We start from the raw sequence: 25838 nt of genomic DNA on the forward strand, positions 1-25838 counted from the left end.
TCCAATGAGCTACGGGACTGGAGGGTCCCACTGAGACACATCGACCGGAGGGTCGTACTGTAGCCTCGAGTGGCGTATGTGTTGTATGTGGTATTTGGGGAACTCACTGAGCATTTATGCTTACCGTGTTATGTGATATGTGTCTTAGGTACCAACGAGGATCGCGGGAAGGCGCCGGCATGAGTCGTACACACTGAGGGATTTTATGTATTGAAATCTTGGGATTTGTTTTATTCGGATAATATGTGAACATTAAATTGAATAATTGTTTTGAAAATTTACGTTGTTACAAGTTGGTATCAGAGCCTTGGTTTAAGGGATTCAGATGCACCTTTGGGTGTATTTGAACTCACACTGAGGATTTGAGAAATGTTTCACAATAAAACAATTTTTCTAAAAGAGTAAGACGTTTTGAAAAGAGCAGAACAGAGCAGTGTGTACGATCAGCCAACACCCGAACGGTGATTTCTTAAAATACCCTTACATTATGTGTATGAGATATGATATGATATGTTATGCATGCTAGAGTAGGCTAGGTATTCATATTAGGACTAGAATGGCCTGAATTGTGATGCCTTAGCCTAAGAGATTACTGCTACTATGAGATGCTTGAGAGTGAGTAGGTAGCAGCGAGGAGCTTACGAGAGGTCTGCTGGAGAGTAGCCTATGCATAGCGAGATTAGAGTACTTGTGATCTGGGATCCTAGGAGGAGGACTCGGGGTGAATATTGATGCGGTGTGGACGGTAGTATAGGGCCTGTACTACTAAAGACACCAGATCAGTACACAACCCAAGTAAGAATCCTTAGGGTACTAAGGAACAAGTAGGGTTGAGTTATCGGGTGCTAGTATACTCCAGCGAGTATCTGATATTTTTATGTTATATTTCAGAGACATCATGGTTGGGACATGCCACAGACCGGAGACGAGCGGCGTGAGTGACGAGGAGCTTCGTCAGATGATCCACGATGAGGTGGTTGTGGCTATCCGCGCAGAGATACCAAAGATGTTTGGGTCTATCAAGACCACCTTGATTGAGACGTTTGACGAGAGATACGCAGGGGGTACTGAGGCTGCGGCTGCTGCAGCTACTACGGTTGTGGCTGCTGCTAGACCTCTGGGGGGCAACTCATTGTTGTACCGGGAGTTCAACAACACAAAGCCACCAGAGTTTGATGGGATGCAGGATCCGATTGCTGCGATGAGATGGATTTCTGATATCGAGGGATGCTTCTACACCTGCTCGTGTCCGGAGCATCTGAGGGTTCGGTTTGCCCTGGACCAACTTTGCTTGGGGGCGAAGGACTGGTGGAAGTTTGTGACCGCGGATTTCACTACTGCAGAGCTTACCGCGGTGACCTGGGAGAGGTTTACCATGATGTTCCGAGATCAGTATGTTCCCCCTATGGAGAGGGAACGTCTATCCCAAGAGTTCTTGTCCCTCAAGCAGGGAATTGAGTATGTGACAGTGATTACGAGGATGTTTCATGAAAGGGCATTGTTTTGCCCTGACCACATATCTACTGAGCAGGCATGTATGAGCGGATACTTAAGCATACTGAGGAGGGATATCCGTGAGTTCGTGGCAAACTCGTCATACCAGATATTTGTTGAGCTCCAGGAAAATGCCCAGAAGAGGGATATTGATTTGGAGACTCAGGTTAGGGAGGAGGCCGAATCTTAGAGGAGGGAAAGGCGACCGGCGCAGGCTCAACCGGCAATCAAGCAGGAAAATCCCGCTGATTCGAGATCTGGGGGTCCGAAGGGCCGCACTTGTGGGAAATGCGGCAAGAGCCATGAGGAGGTGTGCAGAGTTGGGGTATGTTACAAGTGTGGGAAGGAGGGGCATTTTGCGAGGGATTACCCCAAGGGATTCTCGGTTTGCTTTCATTGCAACCAGACCGACCATCGGAAGGCCGAGTGCCCACAGCTGTTGCAGGGATCAGCACAAGGATATGCACCTGCTATCAGAGTTATCAAGCCCCGGCCAGTGAAGGCCGAGGCATCAAAGGCTCGCGGGAGAGCCTTCCAGTTGATAGCGGAGGAGGTCCACGCAGAGCCCGATGTTGTGGCTGGTATGTATTCTTTCATCTATTTATTTTGAGTTTGAGATATTGTGTTTATATTATGATATGCGTAGATACTTTTCTTGTAAGTTCTGTACCTGTTTTGGTGTTATTTGACTCGGGTGTGGGTCATCTTTTGTGTCGTTAGCCTTTAGTCAGCACATCAGTATCCGTCGAGAGGCGTCGAGTCGACCTCTACGAGTTTCCATAGCTGACGAGCGAGCGGTGTATGCCACTGATGTGATTCGAGGGTGTGTACTCGAGATCTTCGGTGCTGAGTTTCGCATAGATCTGATCCCGATTGCGATGGGGGATGTTTGTGTCATCGTAGGTATGGACTGGTTGAGCAGATTTGGAGCGGTTGTCGATTGCGAGCGACAACTGGTGACCATACGAGACCCTAGTGGGGGAGTACTTACGGTGTACGGCGAGGGTACCCGTTCTGGGTCAGAGTTTTGTTCGACTGCTAGAGCGAGGCAAAGTTTGCAATAGGGATGTAGTGGGTTTGTGGCCTATGTGATGGATACACGAGTGGTCGCGGAGAGGCCAAGTTTAGTTGGTGATGTACCAATAGTACAAGAGTTCCCGGACGTCTTTCCCGAGGAGTTTCCGGGTGTGCCTCCCAAGAGACAGGTGGAGTTTCGTATCGATTTAGCCCCGAGAGCGGTGCCTATTGTCAAGGCACCTTATCGCCTTGCGCCACCAGAGATGCAAGAGTTATCCTCGTAACTTCAGGAGCTGCTGGGGAAGGGGTTTATTCGACCGAGTAGCTCGCTGTGGGGAGCGCCGATCCTTTTTGTCAAGAAAAAGGATGGTTTACACCGGATGTGCATTGATTACCGGGAGTTGAACAAGTTGACGGTCAAGAACCATTACCCCTTACCGAGGATCGATGATCTGTTTGATCAGTTGCAGGGAGCGTCTTGGTTCTCCAATCTTGATATGAGGTCTGGATATCATCAGATTAGAGTACAGGATGAGGATATCCAGAAGACGTCGTTCAGGACTCGTTATGGGCATTACGAGTTCGTGGTGATGCCATTTGGACTCAACAATGCACCGGCGGCATTCATGGATCTCATGAACAAGGTGTGCAGGCCGATGTTGGATCGTTCGGTGATCGTGTTCATCGATGATATATTGGTGTATTCGAAATCCAGAGAGTAGCATGAGGAGAATTTGAGGGAGATCCTCGGAGTTCTGAGATCGGAGAGGCTTTACGCCAAATTCTCCAAGTGCGATTTCTGGTTACGAGAGGTCAGTTCTTGGGGCATCTCGTCAACCAGAATAGGATATTGGTTGATCCGGCCAAGATTGATGTTGTGATGAGTTGGGAGGTGCCGAGATCCCCACCGAGATCAAGAGTTTTCTGGGGTTGGCCGACTATTATCGGAGATTTATCAAGGATTTATCCAAGATTGTCGTTCCTCTCACCAGGTTGACCCGGAAGGATGTGGCTTTTAGTTGGGGTCCTGAGCAGCAGGCTGTTGGATTAGTGTCTAAGTCCATAACTATTTTGCTATGTACTTGATCCGATGGTGCATGGTCCTTTTGGGTCGCCTTCACCAAAGCAACTTGATAGGATGAATTAGGGAGAGAGAAGATTAAATATGATTTATTAATATAGTATGAGAATAATACATTAAAGGAGAAATCATATTGTTTAATTAATATTAGTCAAGAATTAATAAGAATTAAATTTTTGGCTAAAAGACATTAATTAAACTTAAGGGACTAGAACTGTCAATTGTGTGATAGTTGAATATTGGGCTAATGGACTCCATATTAAAGGGGTGGATGAATTCTATGGGGAAACCCATTAGAAATCGTCCAAAGGCCTTTAAGAAAGGGGTTCATGGGTTGCTTAGGGCCTAATCATCCAAATTAGGGTTTCCTTGTTAGATAACCCTAATAGCCTCACTATTTAAGGAACCCTTATGCCCCAAAAACGTGGTAAACTTGTTCTATAGGGTTTCCACACATTTTGGGCAGCCTCCTTCTCTTCTCCTCTTCATCCTCTTGCTCTTGGTGTTTGTGAGCCATTAGAGGAGTGACATTTGTGACTCTAAGCTTTCTAAATTCATTACAAGGAGGATTTGGGATTGTTATTGCTATATAACAATCAAGGTAATATCTTAAACCCATTATTATGTTAATATTGATCATCATATGCTAGAATTAGGGTTTATAGTCTTGGATGAATTGCATATACAATAGAGAAACCTAGATCCAAGCATTAGGGTTTGTATGAGCACATAGGATGTTCTTATGGCTAAAACCCATCAGTGGTATCAGAGCCGTGATTGGTTTCTATTGTATTGATGCATATTTGATCGAAATCAGCACTGAAAATCGAAAATTTTAGGTTCTGAGTGTTTGACTCGCCGAGTCAGGTTTACTCGACAAGTGCAAGCCCTGACTCGACGAGTCGAAACGTTTGACAGCTCATTTTCACAATTTTCTTCCTGTTTTGGGTTTGGATAATTACCATAAACATGTTTTTGTTATAAAATCCGAATTTTATCAATATTTGGTGATTATCCTTACCTAAATAGAAGATAATTGTCAAAATTTAGATAATCATTTGTTTTATTAGATAAGATTTGATTATTTGTAATTTAGATTTGAATTATCTTGTATGAAAAGTTTCAATTTTCCCATTTAGATTTCATAGTTTAAATTTGAACTTGAAAGTTTTGTTTTGAAATTTAAATAGTTGAAACCTTAATGTTTTGAAAATGTTTCAAAACTTTCCCTCAAGTTTTGGAATTTAAATTTTGATTAAAAGTTTAATTTTGATGTATATTTAAATTCTAAACCCTAATGTTTTGAAATGTTTCAAAACTTGCCCTCAAGTATTGGAATTTAAAAGTTGATTAAAAGTTTAATTTAGGAATGTTAAATTCTAAAACCCTAGTATTGTTTTGAAAAGTTCAAATTACACCTTTATGGTTTTATTAATTAATTAAGGTGTATAATTAAAAGAGGTTTAATAAACCATAAAGTTTTGGTTTACAATTTAATTGAATTAAAAGTATAATTGTTAAGTTTAACCACCTAGTATTTTAAAAGTGTAAAATACACCTTATACTATATATAACATTAAAAGTCTAACATTATATATATGTATGATTAAAAGTCAGTCTTACCATTAGTAGGTCTCATTCACGAAGCTGGTCTATAAGGGGTGTTTAAGGAAATTGCCTATAAAATGGCGATTGAATGGGTATCCACTCTTACCCACCGCACTCTTGACTAGTGGAGGGTCGTTAGCCGAACGGGTAGGATAGGACAAAACCTTCCATTATAAGTATAATGAAGTATAAAAGTAACTAAATGCTTTCATAAAATCCCCAATCTTAGTTACTTTAGGCAAAAGTGAACTGATGAAATTCCATGAAATTACACTTTGTGCCCCTGCAAAGACGTTAGTGGAGCGTGTGTGGTTTACCGACACACTAAATGGTTCTAAGAAAAGGTAGCAAAGGGTGACTCAATGTTTGTCATAGTTCGGTGGAGCGTGTGTGGTTTACCGGCACATCGAATAGGTGACTGTAACATGTGGGGGCACCATGTAAGTTTGCATGGTTATTCACACCCGCTTTGTGATCCTCGGCATCCCAGTCACAAACTAGAGGGGCATATCGAGATTTAAACATGCCGTTTAAATGTTCAATGAATCTCAAAGGATCTAGGAGCTCTCAAAGGTTTAAAACTTAAATTTCTTTTTCATTTTTCATGGTGGAAATTAGTGAATCATCATTCACTTACCTTCAAATATTCTGCAACTAGATTACGACATCCCTTTTCTAGGTTGTAGCATATTGTGTTGGGTCCTAGCCTTAATATCTCATTTGGGTGATTTATTAAGGACTCAATCGATCAACTAACTTGAATTTATTTTTCTCCCATTTTTTAGATGTCAAAGTACGACAACTATGGTCTTCCAAAATCCCGTGGAACAAGTATTCCACATGAAGATGATGTTCTACGATTCGATCGAGGAACAAGAAATCATGCTTCACTTCCTCCACCTCCTCCAATTATTCTCCCTAACCCACAAGATCGAAGAATTGAAAGGTTCAATGTCACTAAAGCCCTATTGGAAATGAAACATGAAGATGGCAAACTCGTGTGTGCCTACGTTCTAGGAATGTATCACACATAGATAGGTTGATAATGTTGGGTGCGTCATTCCCTGAAGAGTTGGCTATAGGCTGGGTTCTACAGTCACTCCCTGAATCATATAATGAGTTCAAAAGAAAGTATTATATGATGGATCATGACGCAAACCTCATTGACCTAACTTACATGCTCATTGCTGCTGAATCAGAAATGGTTTGGCAAAGCAATGGAGCGTGTTTGTTGGGAAAGTCAACCAACCATGTTTCTGAGGACGCTCTAGGAGAACCGACCTGCATTTGCTGCCAAGAGAAAGGCCGTTGGATACAAGTCTGCCCTAAGAGCCTGAAGAGTCCAGAAGATGGAAGAGTCAAAGAGTATGACTGTGCTTCAGGTAAAATCCATTATCTAACTCAATTAAGTTCCTATTCGTTGATTCTTAATGTGATAAGACTGCATTTGAATGTTTTGCAGGATCAATGAAAAGAGAGGAAGCCTGATGAAAGAGCAAGATGAATCTAATCATGAAGAAATGGATCTCGATTGCATGGATTCGAAGATTAGATTTTGAGCTTAGAAAGTTTGATAGAGTTATTAGCAATTTATTTCTTTTGACTACATAGTTTTCAGCTGATTTTGCATTGTAAGGACAAATTTTTTCCGCTACTTTTATGAATAATATAAATTTTGATTTGACTCATTTATTTCCTTACAATGAAATCGTCATGAAAAATTGATGTTTGCATGTTCCTACAACGAATGGATGTGATTCTTAATTATGTTAATGGTCAAGAATTTACCAAATAGGGAAAGTTTCTCATCGCCCAAGTTTCAATTGGATAGAGATTTGGAAGATATGGTGGGCAGCGTGTTACCATAAGGCAAGAGATCAAGAAAGTTCCATCCATAAGAGTTTGAATTTGTCACAAACTTTGGTTTTGACAATTCACATGGATAGAAACACATACACCATTAAAATCTAAGTGTCATAATATTTCCTCCTTCATGAAGATGGATGTGAGGAAATGCTTTCACTAAGAAAGATTTTAAGAAGATAGTGAGTGTAAATTGTATTCTCGAATTCGATTATGGTTACGGTATCCCTTTCCATGATTCAAATTGTGAGATTTGGCAATTAATCTTAATTGTTTAGACACATATATGAACTATCTAGGGAAAAGGTGTATAAGTTTGAGAATCTTAGATAAAGGATTATCAAAGCATTAAGTATTAGAAATATGAACTTAAGAAATTCAATAAGTATTGTTTTTCTGAAAGTTAAGCTGTTTCTGAATACATGTCAAAGCTAGTGGGAGCATAAGTGTTATGTTTATAATAATCATCATGATAGTGGGAGCATAAATGTTATGATTGTATGATTATTAAGGCAAGTATTGCAAGTTAGCAATATTAATTATAGAAAACAAGAGTTATACTTTGCAAACTTGTAAGGGTTGAATAGTTGTTTTGCTATAATTAAGGGAGAGAATATTATGCTTCATTTCAAATCTAAAGGCTTAGGTTGTGGAATGTTAATAAATTTAGTCAAGAGTACATAGTGCGTTCTCAAAATTTCGATTATGATTGTGGCATCCCTCCTCATAGTTCGAATTGTGAGAATGTAACACATAAAATATTATGGCAAAAGATTGATAAAGTATCATATCTTTATGTAAGACATTATGCATCGTGTCCTATACGCTTCGGGTATGGGATTAATTTCTAGTGCTATAATATTTGAGCATTCTAAATTTTTTCCAAATGTCTAACGCATTTAGAGGGGAAAAGGACTAGAATTGGTTTTGACTAAGATAATTAAACAACTATCAAAGGATGATCCAAAGTTCACCGAGGATTGGTCGCTTGTGAGTAGTTGGAAGTATGATATTAGATGGAGCATATCGACATTATTATGAATAGATAAGATTCTATCAAAAATGAGTTGTGATATGGTAAGTATGGAAAGGTTTCCATATTGGGACTTAGATATTGAGAATTTATGTCTAGATTAGAAACTTTATGCAAAAGGATGTTCGAAGAAATGTACTTTGAGTGAGAGACATCACGTCTATGGAATTGTATTGTAACAATCATAGAGAACTTTGTAATTTCATTAGAAATAGTCATCGTGATATTAGTGCGGTGACATTACAAAAGGATCATTGCATAAAATGTTAGAATCTGACATATTCTATAAGTGGCAAGAATTTGATATTCTTACACTTGTGATATGGATTGGGAGTAGTGAAATGAGTATGATTGGAAATGTGTTCATTTGATCTATTTCATAAAGTAAGAACCATAGGTAAACATTGTGTGCATGCTAAGAGCATGGTACAAGTGTTGTAATTCAAATAAGAAGTTGATTACCCGAAACAACAAATAATGAGTAATCGATATGGTGATAAATAAAAGGTGTTTTATTTATACTCAAAGGTTTGAGGCCATATGGGATTAGTATTATTCTTGTGTTTCACTTTGCATGTTTTGACTTCCTGAATAATTTAATTGGTTTAGAATAGTCAAACTATTCAAACGGGCCACAATCGTTCATATGTTGGAAGTAGATATGAATAAGGACTGTCGTGAATTGGTGTGTGGATTGTCTAAAGAGTATTAGACATAAGCAATTGTTTGCTGCAACATTCATGAGTGCTTATGAATATGATTTGAGCATTGGATTAAACCCACGCTCACTTGAATCACTTCATGGATTTTTATCACGAGTGATTAGTGAGACAATAACATCTTATATTCTTGAAACCGAGATGTGTGAGTTGTATCTTGCGAGTCGGTTGCACATTGATAATATGTAAATGCACCAGTAACTTGGTGTTATAAAACATATTGTTGTGTGTGATTTGGTGAGTGAGTGCAAGCGAGCATTGAGTCAAAATTTATCCGTTCCTTTTATTCAAAGTAGGATAAAAGCGATATTTGTGGGCCCCTCGATGATTTAGTGATGGCACCTAAGCGCTTGGCCAAGCCGATACTAAATTGATGTGTTCAATTGTAGTCTGTTGTTAGTCGTCATAAATCTAAATTCAGGAAACAACACATAGACAGAGAGAATGATTTAGATCCATGTCTCAGTCTATACGATATCTAGAATGGAGGAATATATGATCCCTTATCTAAAGGACACGCGTATCTGATAAGATCAGAGTTGACAGTGGCTTTGGAAAGCTACGATTGCAGATCAGGATTTGAAGTCATGCGCGGAATAGTTATTAGAATTATCCAAGTGGGAGACTTTTGGATTAGTGTCTAAGTCCATAACTATTTTGCTATGTACTTGATCCGATGGTGCATGGTCCTTTTGGGTTGCCTTCACCAAAGCAACTTGATAGGATGAATTATGGAGAGAGAAGATTAAATATGATTTATTAATATATTATGAGAATAATACATTATAGGAGAAATCATATTGTTTAATTAATATTGGTCAAGAATTAATAAGAATTAAATTTGTGGCTAAAAGACATTAATTAAACTTAAGGGACTAGAACTGTCAATTGTGTGATAGTTGAATATTAGGCTAATGAACTCCATATTAAAGGGGTGGACGAATTCTATGGGGAAACCCATTAGAAATCGTCCAAAGGCCTTTAAGAAAGGGGTTCATGGGTTGCTTATAGCGTAAGCATCCAAATTAGGGTTTCCTTGTTAGATAACCCTAATAGCCTTACTATTTAAGGAACCCTTATGCCCCAAAAACATGGTGAACTTGTTCTCTAGGGTTTCCACACATTTTGGGCAGCCTCCTTCTCTTCTCCTCTTCATCCTCTTGCTCTTGGTGTTTGTGAGCCATTAGAGGAGTGACATTTGTGACTCTAAGCTTTCTAAAGACATTACAAGGAGGATTTGGGATTGTTATTGCTATATAACAATCAAGGTAATATCTTAAACCCATTATTGTGTTAATATTGATCATCATATGCTAGAATTAGGGTTTATAGTCTTGGATGAATTGCATATACATTAGAGAAACCTACATCCAAGCATTAGGGTTTGTATGAGCACATAGGATGTTCTTATGGCTAAAACCCATCACAGGCCTCATTCGAGACACTTCGCCAGAGATTACGCGAAGCCCCTTTGTTAGCCCTTCCGGAAGGGATGGAGGATTTTGTGGTGTATTGTGACGCATCGATATCGAGGTTGGGTGCGGTTCTAATGTAGAGAAGGCACGTGATAGCATACGCATTGAGGAAGCTGAATCCTCATGAGACGAGGTATCCCACCCACGATCTGGAGTTGGGGGCAGTGGTGTTCGCCCTCAAGATCTGGCATCACTATTCGTATGAGGTTCGGTGTACCATATACATGAACCACAAGAGCTTGAAGTATTTGATGGATCATCCCAACCCGAATATGTGCCAGAGGAGATGGTTGGATGTGGTGAAGGATTATGATTATGAGATCCTGTACCACCCGGGCAAGGCTAATGTTGTAGCCGAAGCCCTGAGCCATAGGGTGGAGAGTGCCTTGATACGAGACGTTTGTATGAGGTTGACGGTGATGACTCCGGTGTTGGACACCATTCGGGATGCCCAGGCAGAGGCTGTGAGACCGGAGAACCGCAAGAGAGAGCGGGTGATCGGGCAGGTATCTAAGATCGTTACTGATAGTCGGGGGCTTATGACCTTTCAGGGTTGGATTTGGGTGCCATTTTCGGGTGGGGCATGTACCATTCTGATGGAGGAGGCACACAAGGCGAGGTTCTCGATCCATCCCGGTGCCACTAAGATGTATTTGGACCTGAAGAGAGACTATTGGTGGCCCTGCATAAAGAGGGATGTTGTGTGGTTCATTGAGAGGTGCTTGACCTGTCACAAGGTCAAGGCCGAGCACCACTGTCTGCATGGCAAGTTGCAGCCACTTGAGGTTCCCCAGTTGAAGTGGGAACATGTTTCTATGGACTTTATCACCAAATTGCCAAGGACCGTGAGGGGCGTCGATGCAATTTGGGTGATCGTCAACCGGTTGACGAAGAGCTCTCACTTCCTTGCTATCAGTGAGAGCTCTTATGCAGAGAAACTGTCAGAGTTGTATGTGAGGGAGGTGGTATCGCGACATGGAGTACCGATCTCGATTGTGTCAGATCGAGATGTACGTTTCACTTCTAGGTTCTGGAAGAAGTTCCATGAGGAGTTGGGCACGAGGCTGCATTTCAGTACCGCTTACCACCCACAGACGGACGGACAGAGTGAGTGGACGATTCAGACGCTCGAGGACATGCTTCAAGCATGTGTGTTGGACATCGGTGGAAGTTGGGACACGTATTTGTTGTTGGCTGAGTTATCCTATAAGAACAGCCACCATTCGAGCATTAGTATGCCTCCCTTCGAGTTGTTGTATGGGAGGAGGTGTTAGACTCCCATCTGCTGGGGTGAGGTAGGGCAGCGAGTGATGGGCAACACTGAGATAGTGCTTCAGACGACAGAACAGACACAGCAGGTCAGATAGAGGTTGTTAATAGCTTAGAGTTGCCTGAAGAGTTATGCGGATAGGCGACGGTCCGAGCTCGAGTTCCAGGTGGGAGACTTCGTACTCCTGAAGGTATCTCCTTGGAAGGGAGTGATCCGATTCCGTAAGAGGGGCAAGTTGGGACCCCGGTACATTGGTCCTTTCAGGGTGACCGCTAGGGTAGACAGGGTAGCATACCGTTTGGAGCTACGTGTGGAGTTGAGCTAGATACATGATGCCTTCAACGTGTCTTAGTTGAGGAAGTGTATTGCCGATGAGACGGCGGTTGTACAGCTAGAGGACATTCAGGTGGATGCGAGCCTAAATTATGTTGAGAGGCCAATCACGATCGTGGATCGAAAGATCAAGGTTCTGAGGAACAAGGAGGTGCCCCTGGTTCAGGTCCAGTGGCAACATCGGAGAGGGTCTGAGCTGACTTGGGAGCCAAATTCAGAGATGTGGGAGTAGCATCTGGGGTTGTCTATGGCATGAGACTTCGAGGGTGAAGTCTGTTTCTAGTGGGGGAGAATTGTAACATCCCGAAATTCAGGTATATCTATTTAACCCTTCTTACTTTCCAAGTTGTCAAGTTTAGCCCTAAAGGAAAAACTATGGCCATTGAGTATGTTGGGCGTACTGAAGAGTACGCTGCGCGTACTCATGCACTTAGTTTGGACGTGGACACGCCCAGGTACGCTGGGTGTACCCGGGGTTACGCTGGGCGTAGCGGGCCCAAATGCAAACCCTAATTGTGGCTTGTAGACTATAAAAGGAATGATATGGTCTTGTCCCCAGCCACCATTCCTCAGAGAGAAACCCTAGGAGAGCAATATTATCATTCTAAAGCTAGTGTGTATGTGTTCTTAAGCTAGAAAGTGCCTTTGGGTGCTAGTGAAGAAGAAGAGGAGGTTCTTGTGGAGGCTAGAAGTTGGAGTACAAGCTTAGATCTGAGTTCTACAGAGGGAGGAACTTCACTTGGAGGTAAAAAGCTCAAAGCTTTCCTTGTCATTTTTGATTTGTGCTTTATGGACCAATTTTTAGGGTTTTTGGTCCCAAAGTGGAGACTTTATGAGCAAATGGTCTCCATAAGCTTAGATCTACCATATTTCATAGTAATATGAGTTGGAGGTTCATAAAAATCCAATCTTGGACATGAATATTAAGTCATGCATGAGTTTAGGGCTTAATGGGGAAAGAGGTTATATGTTTGGAGTGAATGGTGACCTTTACAGCTATGCAAAGGCTTAAAGGTTTCAATTGTATGGATTAAGTGACCTTAGAAAAGTCAGATCTGGAGTTTGAGTTCATGTCTTAACCGTTTAAGACCAAAAATCCATAAGAGCATGAAACTGAGACTTACGTTGGGCGTGAATATCAATACGCGCAGCGTAAGGGTTTGAGACCCCGATTCTGGATCGCCGGAGTACGCCCGACGTACTAGACCTGGTATGCACCGCGTACTACCCCATGTTGACTTTCATTGACTTTTAGGGTTTTAGTCAACATTTGGACTTTGGGGTCAAGGAGGGGTAAAATGGTCTTTTACCCTTCTATGGTATTGTAGAAAGGGGTTTAATCTAGCCTTTGAGAGCCATTATTTATTTGAGGATATTGTTTATGTGATTAGGCGGGGGCTAAATCAGTATATTCGTGTGCGAGATTATCCGAGTTACCCGAGGTGAGTCTTCTCACTATACATTACCTAGAGTGGTATCTATGTGTAGACCGGAGGGTCTTGTGTGCTATGTGTATGTATGAAATTATGTACATTGTGATATATGTATGCTATGTGTTGTATAGATCGGACCGAAGGGTCCAACGATACAGACCGGACCAAAGGGTCCAACGAGCTATGACCGGACCAGAGGGTCCAACGAGCTACGGGACTAGAGGGTCCCGCTGAGACACATCGACCGGAGGGTCGTACTGTAGCCTCGAGTGGCGTATGTGGTATTTTGGGGAACTCACTGAGCATTTATGCTTACCGTGTTATGTGATATTTGTTTTAGGTAATAGCGAGGATCGCGGAAAGGCGCCGGCATGAATCGTACACACTGAGGGATTTTATGTATTGAAATCTTGGGATTTGTTTTATTCGGATAATATGTTAACATTAAATTTTGGGATTTCTTTATGAATGAATTATGTGTTTAAAATGAAAAATTGTTTTGAAAATTTACGTTGTTACACCCTTAGCCACATCGACACTGAATATTGATTTTGCCTCCACCTTGTGTATATTTCCTATCGTTATATTTTCTTGTAGTTGTAGGGTTCATTCCCCATTATTCAACTCCACCGCATCTTCAAATGACTCCACCATCTGTAGTTTTTCGGTGAAGAGACAAACAATGCTCCACATGTACAAGCTTAAAGAGTAGGTCAACAATTTTCTTCATGAGTTCGAGATCTGAAACGAAGAGGTTTTATGAGATTGAGATCTAGTGACGAGTTGCAAGAACAAGGTCAACAATTTCAAGTTTGACTCTTCACCGATTATTTATAGGTTATTTGGATTTCATGAATCCTGATTTTAAACCACATTCACAGGTTATTCGGTGTTCAGATTTGAAAATCTTGAAAAAAAAAACAAAAAGGAGTATTATAAGTTCATAGGTGCGGTCTGGGGTTTTTATTATTTCTAGATATAGGGTTTTCTTGGATGCAAATCCATTGAAGATGAAGGTTAAGCCACATATTTGTTGTTTGATTAAAAAAAGGATGGTGGTGGTCAATGATGGTTGATGGTGGTTAATGATTATGATTTTTGAAATGACAAGGCAACCATGTGCTAACTGGAAAACCACACCATTACATCCATTACCATCTCCAACCTCAACAAACATCACCTCTAGTACCACCATGAAAAACCCACCTCCTACAGCTCCATATACTTGTGATTAACAACCTGCAACCTGATTTCAGAGGGAGGAGCTGTGATTTGCGGTTATTTTTTATTGGTTTTTGAGAAGGGATTAAAGGAAGAGATTGCAACCAGAATTGAATAGGATAGGTGTCACTTGTTTGTGGAGAGGAAAGAAACGGGGTAGACTTGCTTGAACAAGGTCCACATATTACCTATTCACCCGGTATCAGGTTACATAAAGGCATTTTAAAACGGTCAAATATGACTTCATTCTCTTAATGTACAAAAAATTTAATTGGGTGCTCTTTTAAAACAAACTTGATAAGTTTCTTGGGATGTTATGATTATTTTTTTTTTCTTTTATCTATCCATTTATGAAAATTGTTATTTCCTTTTATACCCTTTGAAACAACAAGTTACGAAAACCCTCTTCAAGATTGTTATTTCTTTACTAATTAACTTGATTTTGTCTCCATTTTTAGTTTTAACCTTTATATATTTTTGGAAACCCATTTTGATTTCCTAACCGGCCAACAACATCCTCTTTTGGTTTTCTTTTTTACTTTTCTTTTCCCTTTTTTTGTTTTATTATAATTTTGATTTATTTATTATTATATATTATTAAAATCAAACATATATAATTAACAAAAATATTCAAAATGTTGAAGTAAAAAATTAAATAAAGTTTATTTATCATATCATACAGATTTGATATTATTAGAATCAGTTAAGTATCTTCGTTTGGTTTATTATGTGTTATATCATATATTAATAAAAAAATTAACTTTTTTATTAAGTGTTGATATCTGTAAGAACAAAGAAGTTATGATAATTAAAATTTCTATAAACATAAATATATATCTTACTTAAGGATGATTGTATATTTTTTAACATACATATAATGATATTTACAAGAACAAACAATGTTAATTACATTTTTTAACATTTAAATATGAAGAGTACTACTGATGATAGTATCATTTTTATGACTACATTAATTGATATTATCTTATGTACCACTAAAACAAATATCATATTTAATTTGTATTATATTCAAGCATTAGAAACATGTTGGATGGGTGGTTATGTCATTTGATTTCAAACTAAGAGGTGGTAGTATCGGTTCATCTCCAAGATATCATTTGAGCTTTAATTTTGTCAGTCTTATAAGAGTATCCCCCATCGCCTTTAAGATAAAACTTTCACCAATTTCACCTTTCATATAAGAGAGTCAATTCGGCGTTCCTCATCTCTATATAAAGTTTCTTAATAAATGACTAACATTTCTCATATGAGTTAAAGTAACTCGTTGAGTTACTGAGTTTTTGTAAAAAGGCAGAAATAAATTGACAAAAAAACGCAAAAAAAAAAAAAAGAACCGCCAAAAACCACAAAAGCTGAACCGCGTAAAAACCGAACGGTGCTGTTTTTAAACTTCAAAAAACCGAAGTTGCGGTTTTTAGCCGGTTTTAGCCGAAAACCGCACCGAACCGCACAATGCTCACCCCTACCTCGGACACTACCTCCCACAACACAACTGATCATCCCTTTCAACCAGATCAAATGAAAGCAAAACCATAAAAAATCTGAAATTAAATTCAAAACGAAACAAAATCCCAAAGAACAATAATAACTATAGGTACTCCAATCGCTTTTTAAATTGATCCGAACGCAGTGTCGATGTTCTTCCGGTGAAATTAAAATCTAAACATATGAAGATTGTGGAGAACGATTGATAAAGGCAGTGTCGATGTTCTTCCGGTGAGCTTCGTCTTTTCCGACAAGCCTGGTTTTTCTCCGGCGACTTCTCGCTCTTGGTCTGAGTGTTGTGATGATCGGTGACTCATGTAATCTTGAAGGTGGTGTTGTGGTGATAAGCAAGAAGAGTTAGTAGAAAGGAGCGGAGGCGGTGATATTGTGGTATCCAATGTTGGAGACGTAGGTGGGTTGGTTTGGCATCAAAATTCAACCTCTTGGATGAAGGGTGTAAGTATAGAGTTGGTATGGTATCTAATGTTGGAGATGTAGCGTGGGGAACGATGGTTCAAGGAGGGCGACAATGGTTTATTAGAGAAGGGTGACAATCTAGTTCTTATTGATTTAGGATTTATTTTGAGAGAGAGAGAGAGAGAGAGAGAGAGAGACTATGGTGGGGTAAAAGGGGTTTTTGTGGTTTATTTTCTTTTTTCTTTTTAAGTTTAAAATAATAAATAATAAAAAAAATTAAAAAGGTAATATATAAGGGTATAATAGTCATTTTACTTTTGATAAGGACTCAACACTCAACATATTAAAACCAGAAAAATGGTCCGAGTTAAAGAAAAAGTTAGGGACCAAACACAGAAATTAACGTAAGCCATAGGGATGATTCGTGTAATTTACTCATCATAAAATTGTTCAAAAATAATGTATAGTGAAAACCATTATTTTTCAAATCACAATTGATGCCCGTTATTTATCTCGAACCGTGATACCTGGTTAAATTACATCACTAATAAAATACTTCAACTTCTTTTTATTAGCATATGGTATTACATTTAATTAATCAAACAAAGTATTTAACTCATTCTAATAATACTTTATTTGTATGGTGTTGCTATCATATATATATATATATATATATATATATATATATATATATATATATATATATATATATATATATATATATATATATATTTCTTTATTTAATTTTTGTTTCAAAATTCTAAATATTTTTGATAGTCATATATATTTTATTTGTATAATATATAAATAAAACCAAAATAAAAGTAAAAAAACGAATATAAATAAAAGTAAAACCAATCGAGGGTGGGAAACCGAAATCAAATAGTGGGTTTCCAAATAAAACATGTAAAATCAAAATCTAAGAGCTATAAATCAAAGGCTTCCAAACGCTGCATGTCGAAGACGTCATATAAGGAAAAATATAAAACCAAATAAAACCTGTAAAATCAAAATCTAAGAAAAAAATAGATTTAAGAGATGAATAAATTTACTGGATTGATATTAAGAAGAGGATTTTGGTAATGATATTTTTTAAAGGTATAAAAGGAAAATTATATATTTTTTTAAAAAGGGAACAAGGAAAAAAGTATCAACTCCCTTTCGAAATACCGAAATAGTTTTTTTTGGTCACAATCCAAAATTCTGATTATTTTTTATAAGAAAAATACTTTGAAAATAATCCATTACAAAAAAAAATTAGTTATTTTCCAAAAACAAAAAAAATTGTTATTTTATAAGACAGATTTAATATCCCTTGCTTTATACAATTACGGGTTACTTGCCAAATACTCGAACTCTCCAAGATTCTAGACTGTGGGGGAGGGGTTAACTCGCCTTCCATTGGCGACCACCTTAACGTGCTATATAGTCTGCCTGCCAAACTGCCGATCAGAATTAGCTCCGCCTTTGTCCTCTTTTTGACGACCTCCGTCTCCCTTCTTTCCTCCCCTTTTCTTCGCATTCCGTCTTCCGGCGTTTCTCAAAACTAGAAAATGACTTCGTCGACGCTCAAGCGTTGGTTGAGGCCTGAGGTTCGTAGCAATCGATCACTCTCAGTGTTTTCATCTACTTTCCCCAATTTTGTTTGATTTTGTAGTTTAACTTTTCATGCATAATGTGATACTGATTTATCATGATCGTTATTTGTGTTTGTAAAATTGATCTGTGTAAGTTGTAATTCGTCAGGTATTCCCTCTGTTCGCCGCCGTTGGCGTCGCCGTCGGTATGTGCGGCCTGCAATTGTTTCGGAACATCAGCGGCAATCCTGAAGTCAGGTGTTTGTTTTATGTGTTAATTAGCCGTGTTTCTCCTTTTTGATTACCAATTTTAACAAATGCGATGTCTATGAATGGCTTATGTTTATTATTTGTACATTTTGGTGGAATCAGTGATTCCATTCCATGATCTTAAAGATTATTGGTATTTGATTTGGCTTATGTACAGATTGACGAAGGAAAAAAGAGCTGCGGGAGTTCTGGATAACTATGATGAAGGAAAAAAGTACGCAGAGCATTCCCTCAGAAATTTTGTTCGTAAAAGGAATCCGGAGATCATGCCAAAGATCAATTCCTTCTTTGCAGACCCTAAATAAATAAATAAACTTGCAGTTTATATGGTGTCAAACAAGGCCAGTTGGTTTGTGATTTGCCATTTTACCTTCGAAACACAGAAAACTAGAAGCATTGTGTTTGGAAAATCTTTTAATTAGTATGACTAGTTTTATAATTTTAGATTTATTTTTATAATTAGTTTTCCTGTAGTTAGGGATTATTTTTTTCTTGATTCTTTCAAGTTTTGATTATTTTGCTCCAAATCATGGAAAAAAAAAATCATAATCAAAGGGTATAAATTAGTTATATTGGTTTTAAGAATTATTTGTGCATGTAAGCTCACTTAAAATAGAGATTTTAATTAAGTTTGAAAACAATGTGTTACCTAGGAGACTATTTGAATTTAGGAATATTCACAAAAATGACTACTAGGAATGAGTTATTTAATCAAAGTGACAATTTTTGTGTTTTGAATCATCCCAATTTAAGATATATCAGACTAAATTGATATCGTATCAAAAGTAATTTTTCTAACAAAAAAATGATATTTTTGATTCTAAGATTCCAACATAAAAAACGGAATCTCAAGAAAATGTTTTGCTTTTTAGTAAAATTTAATATAAATTTAAAGAACATACCAAATGAGAATCATATATCATACCATGACTTAAAATATGATATTAAACATTTTGAATCGACCATTTCGGATATGTGTTGAGAGGGTTTTTAAGAAACGTGTAGTACAATCAAGAAAAAAAAATATACATTATATTATATATTTTGATGTCTAGACATATGTCTCTTAATATGTAGGTTATTGCCAATATAAGATTAGCCTACTTGTTTGTTTTTTATCATAATAAATAATAAGTTGTTTGTTAAAAATTATTTTTCTAACGGTAAACAAAAAATTGTTTTAAAAGTTTTTATTAGGTATCCAAACATTTATTTTAGCTTATTGATTTTTCAAGAAGTCAACATGTTAAAAGGTTATTGTTTAATAAACACCCAAACACTCTTTTAGATCGGAGATCTTGAGTTTTAATTTCTAATGACTAACTAGTTGTTAAAAAACATGTAGATTATTTCCGTAAAATACAAAAAGATTGGTCAACTACATTTATTCAAAAAAAAATGATACTTGTTAATATCCCTTGAATTTATCATCACAGACTAATATGTTATATATGATATTAATTAAAGTGGTTGTTATTGTTTATAAGTTTAAATGTATAAGTTTTGACCATTTTATTTATGGATCTATAGATTTGAGTTATGTTTGATATCTAATGTTTATAAGTTTAAATGCATAAGTTTTGACTATTTTATTTATGAATTTATAGATTTGAGTTATGTTTTATATCTAATGAGTAAAATTAAAATATATACATATACGATATGTGTCGATCGGGTTGAAAGTCACCGGACATGTATCTTTAATTTATACAAACTTCAAGATTGTTTAAAACAAAAAAAAAAAAAATGTTATAACTTACATTTAAAATAATTGTTATTTTCAGAAAAACGGACAAAAGTATTTGTTTTGTTTTCTTAGGATTTTAATCCAAGTTTATTTTCGACACAGAACTTTCTTGTGTTTTATATTATTAATCAGAATATCAAACACTTAGTATTAATAATCAAAGATCTATCGGATTCTATATAGGTGGTTGTTTTGCAAAATGAACTATTTAGTGGTAAATAATTCCAATATTGTAATGCTTAAAACTTCAAAGAATACAGGGTTCATTAAATGTTTAGAGTTAATTTAGATGTTATCGAATAGTATTTAGGGTGAAGGGTTTTGGTGGAAATTCTAAGCGGATAGTGTAGGCATTTTTTCGAATTGATATTTTTATTTTATGACCGTGTTATAGAAAATTCAATCTATGATAATTCAAATGGTCGTTTACGAATCTAGACACAGAAATATACGCCAAATTGCTAGAAAGATTCTGAGTTCGTTAGAAAAAAAATTGAAATGCTGAGAAAATGGTGTAATGGCTCAAAGAGAAGAGTCATATTTATACTTGTCAGGGTTGTGTTTAAGTTTGATGTCCTCTAATTAGTCAGGTAATCCCTGAATTAATAGCATGATCGATAGTTTTCAAAATTGACACAATTTGTCAATTTAATCATAATCACCCACAAAAACATAAGTGGTACCATCTGTAACACCCAAAGTTTCAAAGGCCAAGAAAGGAAAGAAAAGCCCTAATTTAAGGGCCGACTCGGCGAGTCCAAGGAGGGACTCGGCGAGTCCGAGCGGGATCCGGGTCGAGGCGTAAGCGACCGACTCGGCGAGTCGGTCAAGGTGACTCAGCGAGTCTGGTCAAGGTGACTCGGCGAGTCTGGTCTGTGCATGGAAAACCCTAAATTCGGGACTTGGGGCCTATATAAATGTCTTAATCTTCTTCCTAGGGTTCCTTACTGCCTCTTTAGCCCTGGATATCAAACCCTAGCCGTCATATCCCCTAGTTGAGCCTTGGAAGGTGCATTAAAGCTTGGAAAAGGAAGAAGGAACTTGGAGGAGCAAGAAGGAGCTATAGATCTGGGATTGTGAGTTCATTCTGAGCACTTGGAGGTAATAAACTAGTTTCTGGACCCTTTTTGCACCTAGATCTATGTGTGGTTGTTGGGGCTCTTTTGCCATAACGTTATTATTTTGGGTTAGAAGCCGGATCTGGAGTTGCTACTTCAGATCCAAGTGTTTTAGGGCCTGGAGAAGCATAAAGTATCAGCCATTAAGTCGATTTTGAAGCCCCTTGGCCTTACACCCTAGTTTATGGCGTATTTTGCCTAGATCTCCTTCTCCACACGTAAAGTTTGCAACTTTACGTGTGGAATAGGCTTGGGAAGGGTGGATCTATAGTTTGGAGTCCATGCAAGACTCAAAAATCCTCTGCATGTAAGGAAATCTGAAGGGACTCGACGAGTCCTTTGAGTGGACTCGGCGAGTAGCATGAAGTTGTGGAGAAACTCGACGAGTGGGATGAACAACTCGTCGAGTCGTATGAAGATTGCCTTGGACTCGACGAGTCTGTTCTTGGACTCGGTGAGTCAGGTCGCGAAGCCCCAAACCCTTCGAGTTGTGACTCGAATCAGTGATTCGGGTGGAGACTCAGTGAGTTGGACAGGTCTGGACTCAGAAATCGGTAGACTCGGCGAGTCATGGACTGACTCGGCGAGTCGAGTCGCGAATGGAAGGAATCTGACTATTTCGAACTCGGCGAGTAGGGTTGACCTGGAAGGTTGACTTTGACCAGGACCTTGATTGGACCAGGGTGGACTTGGTTGTCTTTCGGGGGTCGGTTAGACTCAGTGTTGCATTGATATTGGTAGTTCGGGGAGCAAGGGGAGCAGGAGTTCCGTGAGTTGTCGGGAAGCAGCTAGTGAGATCATCAGCAAGTTCAGCCAGTGCAGGTGAGTTTCCCTTTGTGTGAATGGGTCTAAGGCCACAATGCCGGCCCATGTAGTTATGAGTAGAAGACCCGGGGGTTAGCCCTAGGCACAGTATGCTAGAATTGTTTGCAGGACGAGGTCCAGTAATAGCGGGCGGGTGCCCAAGGAATTGTTTATATATGATAGTTGTACTTGTTGTCTGTGTGATACATGTATGTGCCTGGTAGGGAGGTGAGTGTGGGCGAGGTCCCGTATCTCACCAATAGCAGAGTGTGGATGGGGTTCCATATCTCACTAGTAGCAGATTAGGGGCGAACTAGAACAGGAGTGAGAGTGGGCTAGGCCCGTACCTCACTACCATTAGGAGCATGGACGAGGTTCCATGACTCCTCAGTAGCAGGACATGGGCGAGGCCCAGGAAAGGCGAGGCCTTAGGACAGAACCAGTTGCATGTGTTAGTTATGTGTTATGAAATGTTTATGTGTTATCATTTGTTGATGGGCGAGGCCCTGTGACAGGCGAGGCCTAAGTAAAACAGATCTGTATCCGAGCGGGGCTCGAAGCCAGGCGGGGCCTGGAGCGGCGGGGCCGTTGTAGCGGGCGAGGCCCGAGGTAGGGGGCGAGGCCCAAGATAGGGGGCGTGGCCCAGCATGTGCAGTTTGTGGTTATGCATGGTATGTGGTAGGGTGGGGAACTCACTAAGCTTCGTGCTTACGGTTTTCAGTTTTTGTTTCAGGTACTTCCGGCAGCGGAGGGAAGAGCTCGGGGTGATCGCATGACACACACCATAGATTAGACAGCCTGAGAATGTTTACTCTGATGACAAACATGTGTTTTGAAAACTTATACTCATATTATGTTTTGGAATGATGACTTTACTTTAAGTAATGATTTATTAAAGAAATTTTTGGTCTTAAATTTTGGGTCGTTACACCATCGTCAGGGGCTCTGCCCCAACGACCCACAAAGGTGTGCGACCCTGTCATATTATTACCAATTATAAAAATTTTAGCTCACTAATTAGTACCAATTACTTAAAATGTTTGATGACACTAAAATCACCAATAAATATTACTTCTCATTTGGCATTTGACAACATATAAAACAATCATATGTAAAATCCTTAAACGCCTATTAAGTTTTATATATGTATATATATATATATATATATATATATATATATATATATATATATATATATATATATATATATATATATACATAGGAAAGATTCGTTGAGAACTCATAGTTTTTCGAGAACCCGAGAATTAAATGTGGAGCGTTAGATCAAAATAAACTCATTAATAGCTTGATCGCCATCTTAATATATATATACACACACACTAAAAAAAATTCTTGATTTCTTTTAAAAAATGCAGATTTTTTAATTTTTTTGGAAAACTATAATTTTTAAAAATAAATTGAAAAAAATACATTTTGTTAAAAACTATAATTTTTTTTAAAAACATTAAATTTTGAAAAATCAATAAATTTTAAAAAAATCTGGAATATTAATAAAAAAAAACTATAATTTTTTAACCAAAAAAATCAACGTTTTAAATGCATATATGCATATTTTTCAAGTACATATATGCATCTTTGTTATATTATAATATCCGTAAGTAATCATATAAAAAATCCATTTTTATTTAATAATCTATAAACACAATAGTACAAGTATTTTATTCGATACAAAATAAAACATAAGAAAACAAAAATACTACAAAATTTAAAAGCATTTTTATGTCTTCGTGTCAAGATTTCCATTTTTTTATTTTAATTTATCACTTTTCACCTCTTCAATATTTTCCACAAATTCTTCCAAATCTAGAAGAAAATTAAAAAAAAAAATGTTTAATGCAAGAAAACTCACAAAAATACATGTGTGCGTATAAACGTAATTCATATGTGATTCACTTGTGATTTATATGTGAATAACATGTAATTCATATGAGATTTACTTGTGAATTACATGTGATTCATATGTGAGTCACATGTAATCCACATGTGATTCACTTGTGGTTTACATGCGAATTATGTGATTCACTTATGATTCACATATGAATTACATATGATTCACATGTAATTCATATGTAAATCACTTGTGATTTACTTGTGAATTACATGTGATTCATATGTAAATTACATGTGAATCACATGTAACTCATATGTGATTCACTTGTGATTTACATGTGATTTGAATGTGAATAACTTGTAATTCATATGTGAATCACATGTAACTCATATGTGATTCACTTGTGATTTACATGTGAATCACATGTAATTTATATGTGAATCACTTGTGATTTACTTGTGAATTAATGTGATTCATATGTAAATTACATATGAATCACATGTAACTCATATGTGATTCACTTGTGATTTACATGTAAATTAAATGTAATTCGTACATGATTCACATGTGATTTACATGTGAATTTAAGGGTGGTAAATAGGTAAATTAAAGATTGAAAAATTGTTATGATTGGAATACTACAAATGTAGATATGTAAATTCAAGATTGGAATTGGAATTGAAATCGGAATGTGAAATTTTGGTTGGCTGGAATGGAATTCAATAATAAAAATGAAATCTTTATTTATATTTAAATATTTTTTGTTTATTGTAAATGCATAAAACTAAATTTTTTATTTTTAGTTATTTCAGTATATGTAATGAGATCATTTTGGTCTTTAATAAAAAAGAAAAAATGAAAATGTTGAGTACCTTTGATGGAAGCAATCATGGCCATGAAAGTCTATTCCACATTGATGGAATCTTTTGAACTGGTTTCCGGGAAAGAAATTCCAAGTTCAATTCACTGGAAACAAAGAACAAAAAAATTGATTTTAGAAATTACTTTTTCTTTGTGTTTTATCTATAATGAACATGAAGAATAATTAAATTAAAAGGATTTTGAATATTATATGTAGCAAATTAGTACAATAATGAGCTTCTCAAAAAATTATGTTGCTTTTTGCCAATATATTGTCTACCTTTGACAACTTCCTTTTTCCTATTTCACATAAAAGTTTTCATTATCATTAGTTAAAGCTGATTTTGAGTACAATTACAAAGAATTTGTGAGGGTGAATATAGAGTACTAACCTTACCATAATTAGTTTCTCCAAACATTGAAACATATCTACATCAAACAAATAATCTGCTGCCTCCTTCGCAGTCTCGAGCGTCATCTGGAAAGCTCTTCCCTTCGGCTTCGGTGGAATGTTGGGTCTGTTGGGATATGAGCATTCTAACACTCCTAAGTGTACATGCAACCCTAAATACCTTGGATCTATGTTTTCTCTATTATACATGAAAATATGAACATCCAAGGTATTATCCTAATCCAGCATACAAAACTATCAATATAACAAGATAGAATACATACCTCTTTGATGTAGAATGTCTTCATAAAGCTTGAGTGCCTAGTGCCCCAAGTGTGACACCTCAAATGGTTCACACAACACCAAATACACTTGGAATAACTTGAGAGAATTCTACACTTCATGAAAAATCGGCTAGCCCTTTCTTAGTCTCTCTAGTGCCAATTTTGATCAAGAATAAGATGCTTATATAGTTATACAATTAGGGTAAACCCTAATTGTCATGACTTTCCATTTCCTTGGATCCATGGGTTCAAATACACCATGGAGCATCCATGGAGCATCATATGGGTTTTGGCCCAACTAGATAATCCATGGAGCATTAGCCCACTATACAAGTATGGATTATTTACACAATCAACCCATATATTTAATTAGTCTTCTTTTTGATCACTTAATTAATCCTAGATTAATTCTTGATCAATACTAATTAAATAATATTATTATTCTTATTATTAATATACTAGAA

General features: G+C 37.5%; 1 protein-coding gene across 1 annotated transcript; it reads left to right on the forward strand.

The window, feature by feature from the left end:
- The first annotated feature begins 17922 nt into the window (after positions 1-17922).
- Positions 17923-18871, forward strand: LOC145040096 (uncharacterized). Its single transcript, XM_078988076.1, has 3 exons — positions 17923-18062; positions 18217-18305; positions 18475-18871. Exons 1-3 carry the CDS (start codon positions 18024-18026, stop codon positions 18620-18622), a joined length of 276 nt encoding a protein of 91 aa, XP_078844202.1. The 5' UTR covers positions 17923-18023; the 3' UTR covers positions 18623-18871.
- The last annotated feature ends 6967 nt before the right edge of the window (positions 18872-25838 follow it).

The sequence above is a fragment of the Lactuca saligna genome, chromosome 4, assembly GCF_052625555.1.
Source record: "Lactuca saligna cultivar CGN05327 chromosome 4, ASM5262555v1, whole genome shotgun sequence".
NCBI lineage: Eukaryota > Viridiplantae > Streptophyta > Magnoliopsida > Asterales > Asteraceae > Lactuca > Lactuca saligna.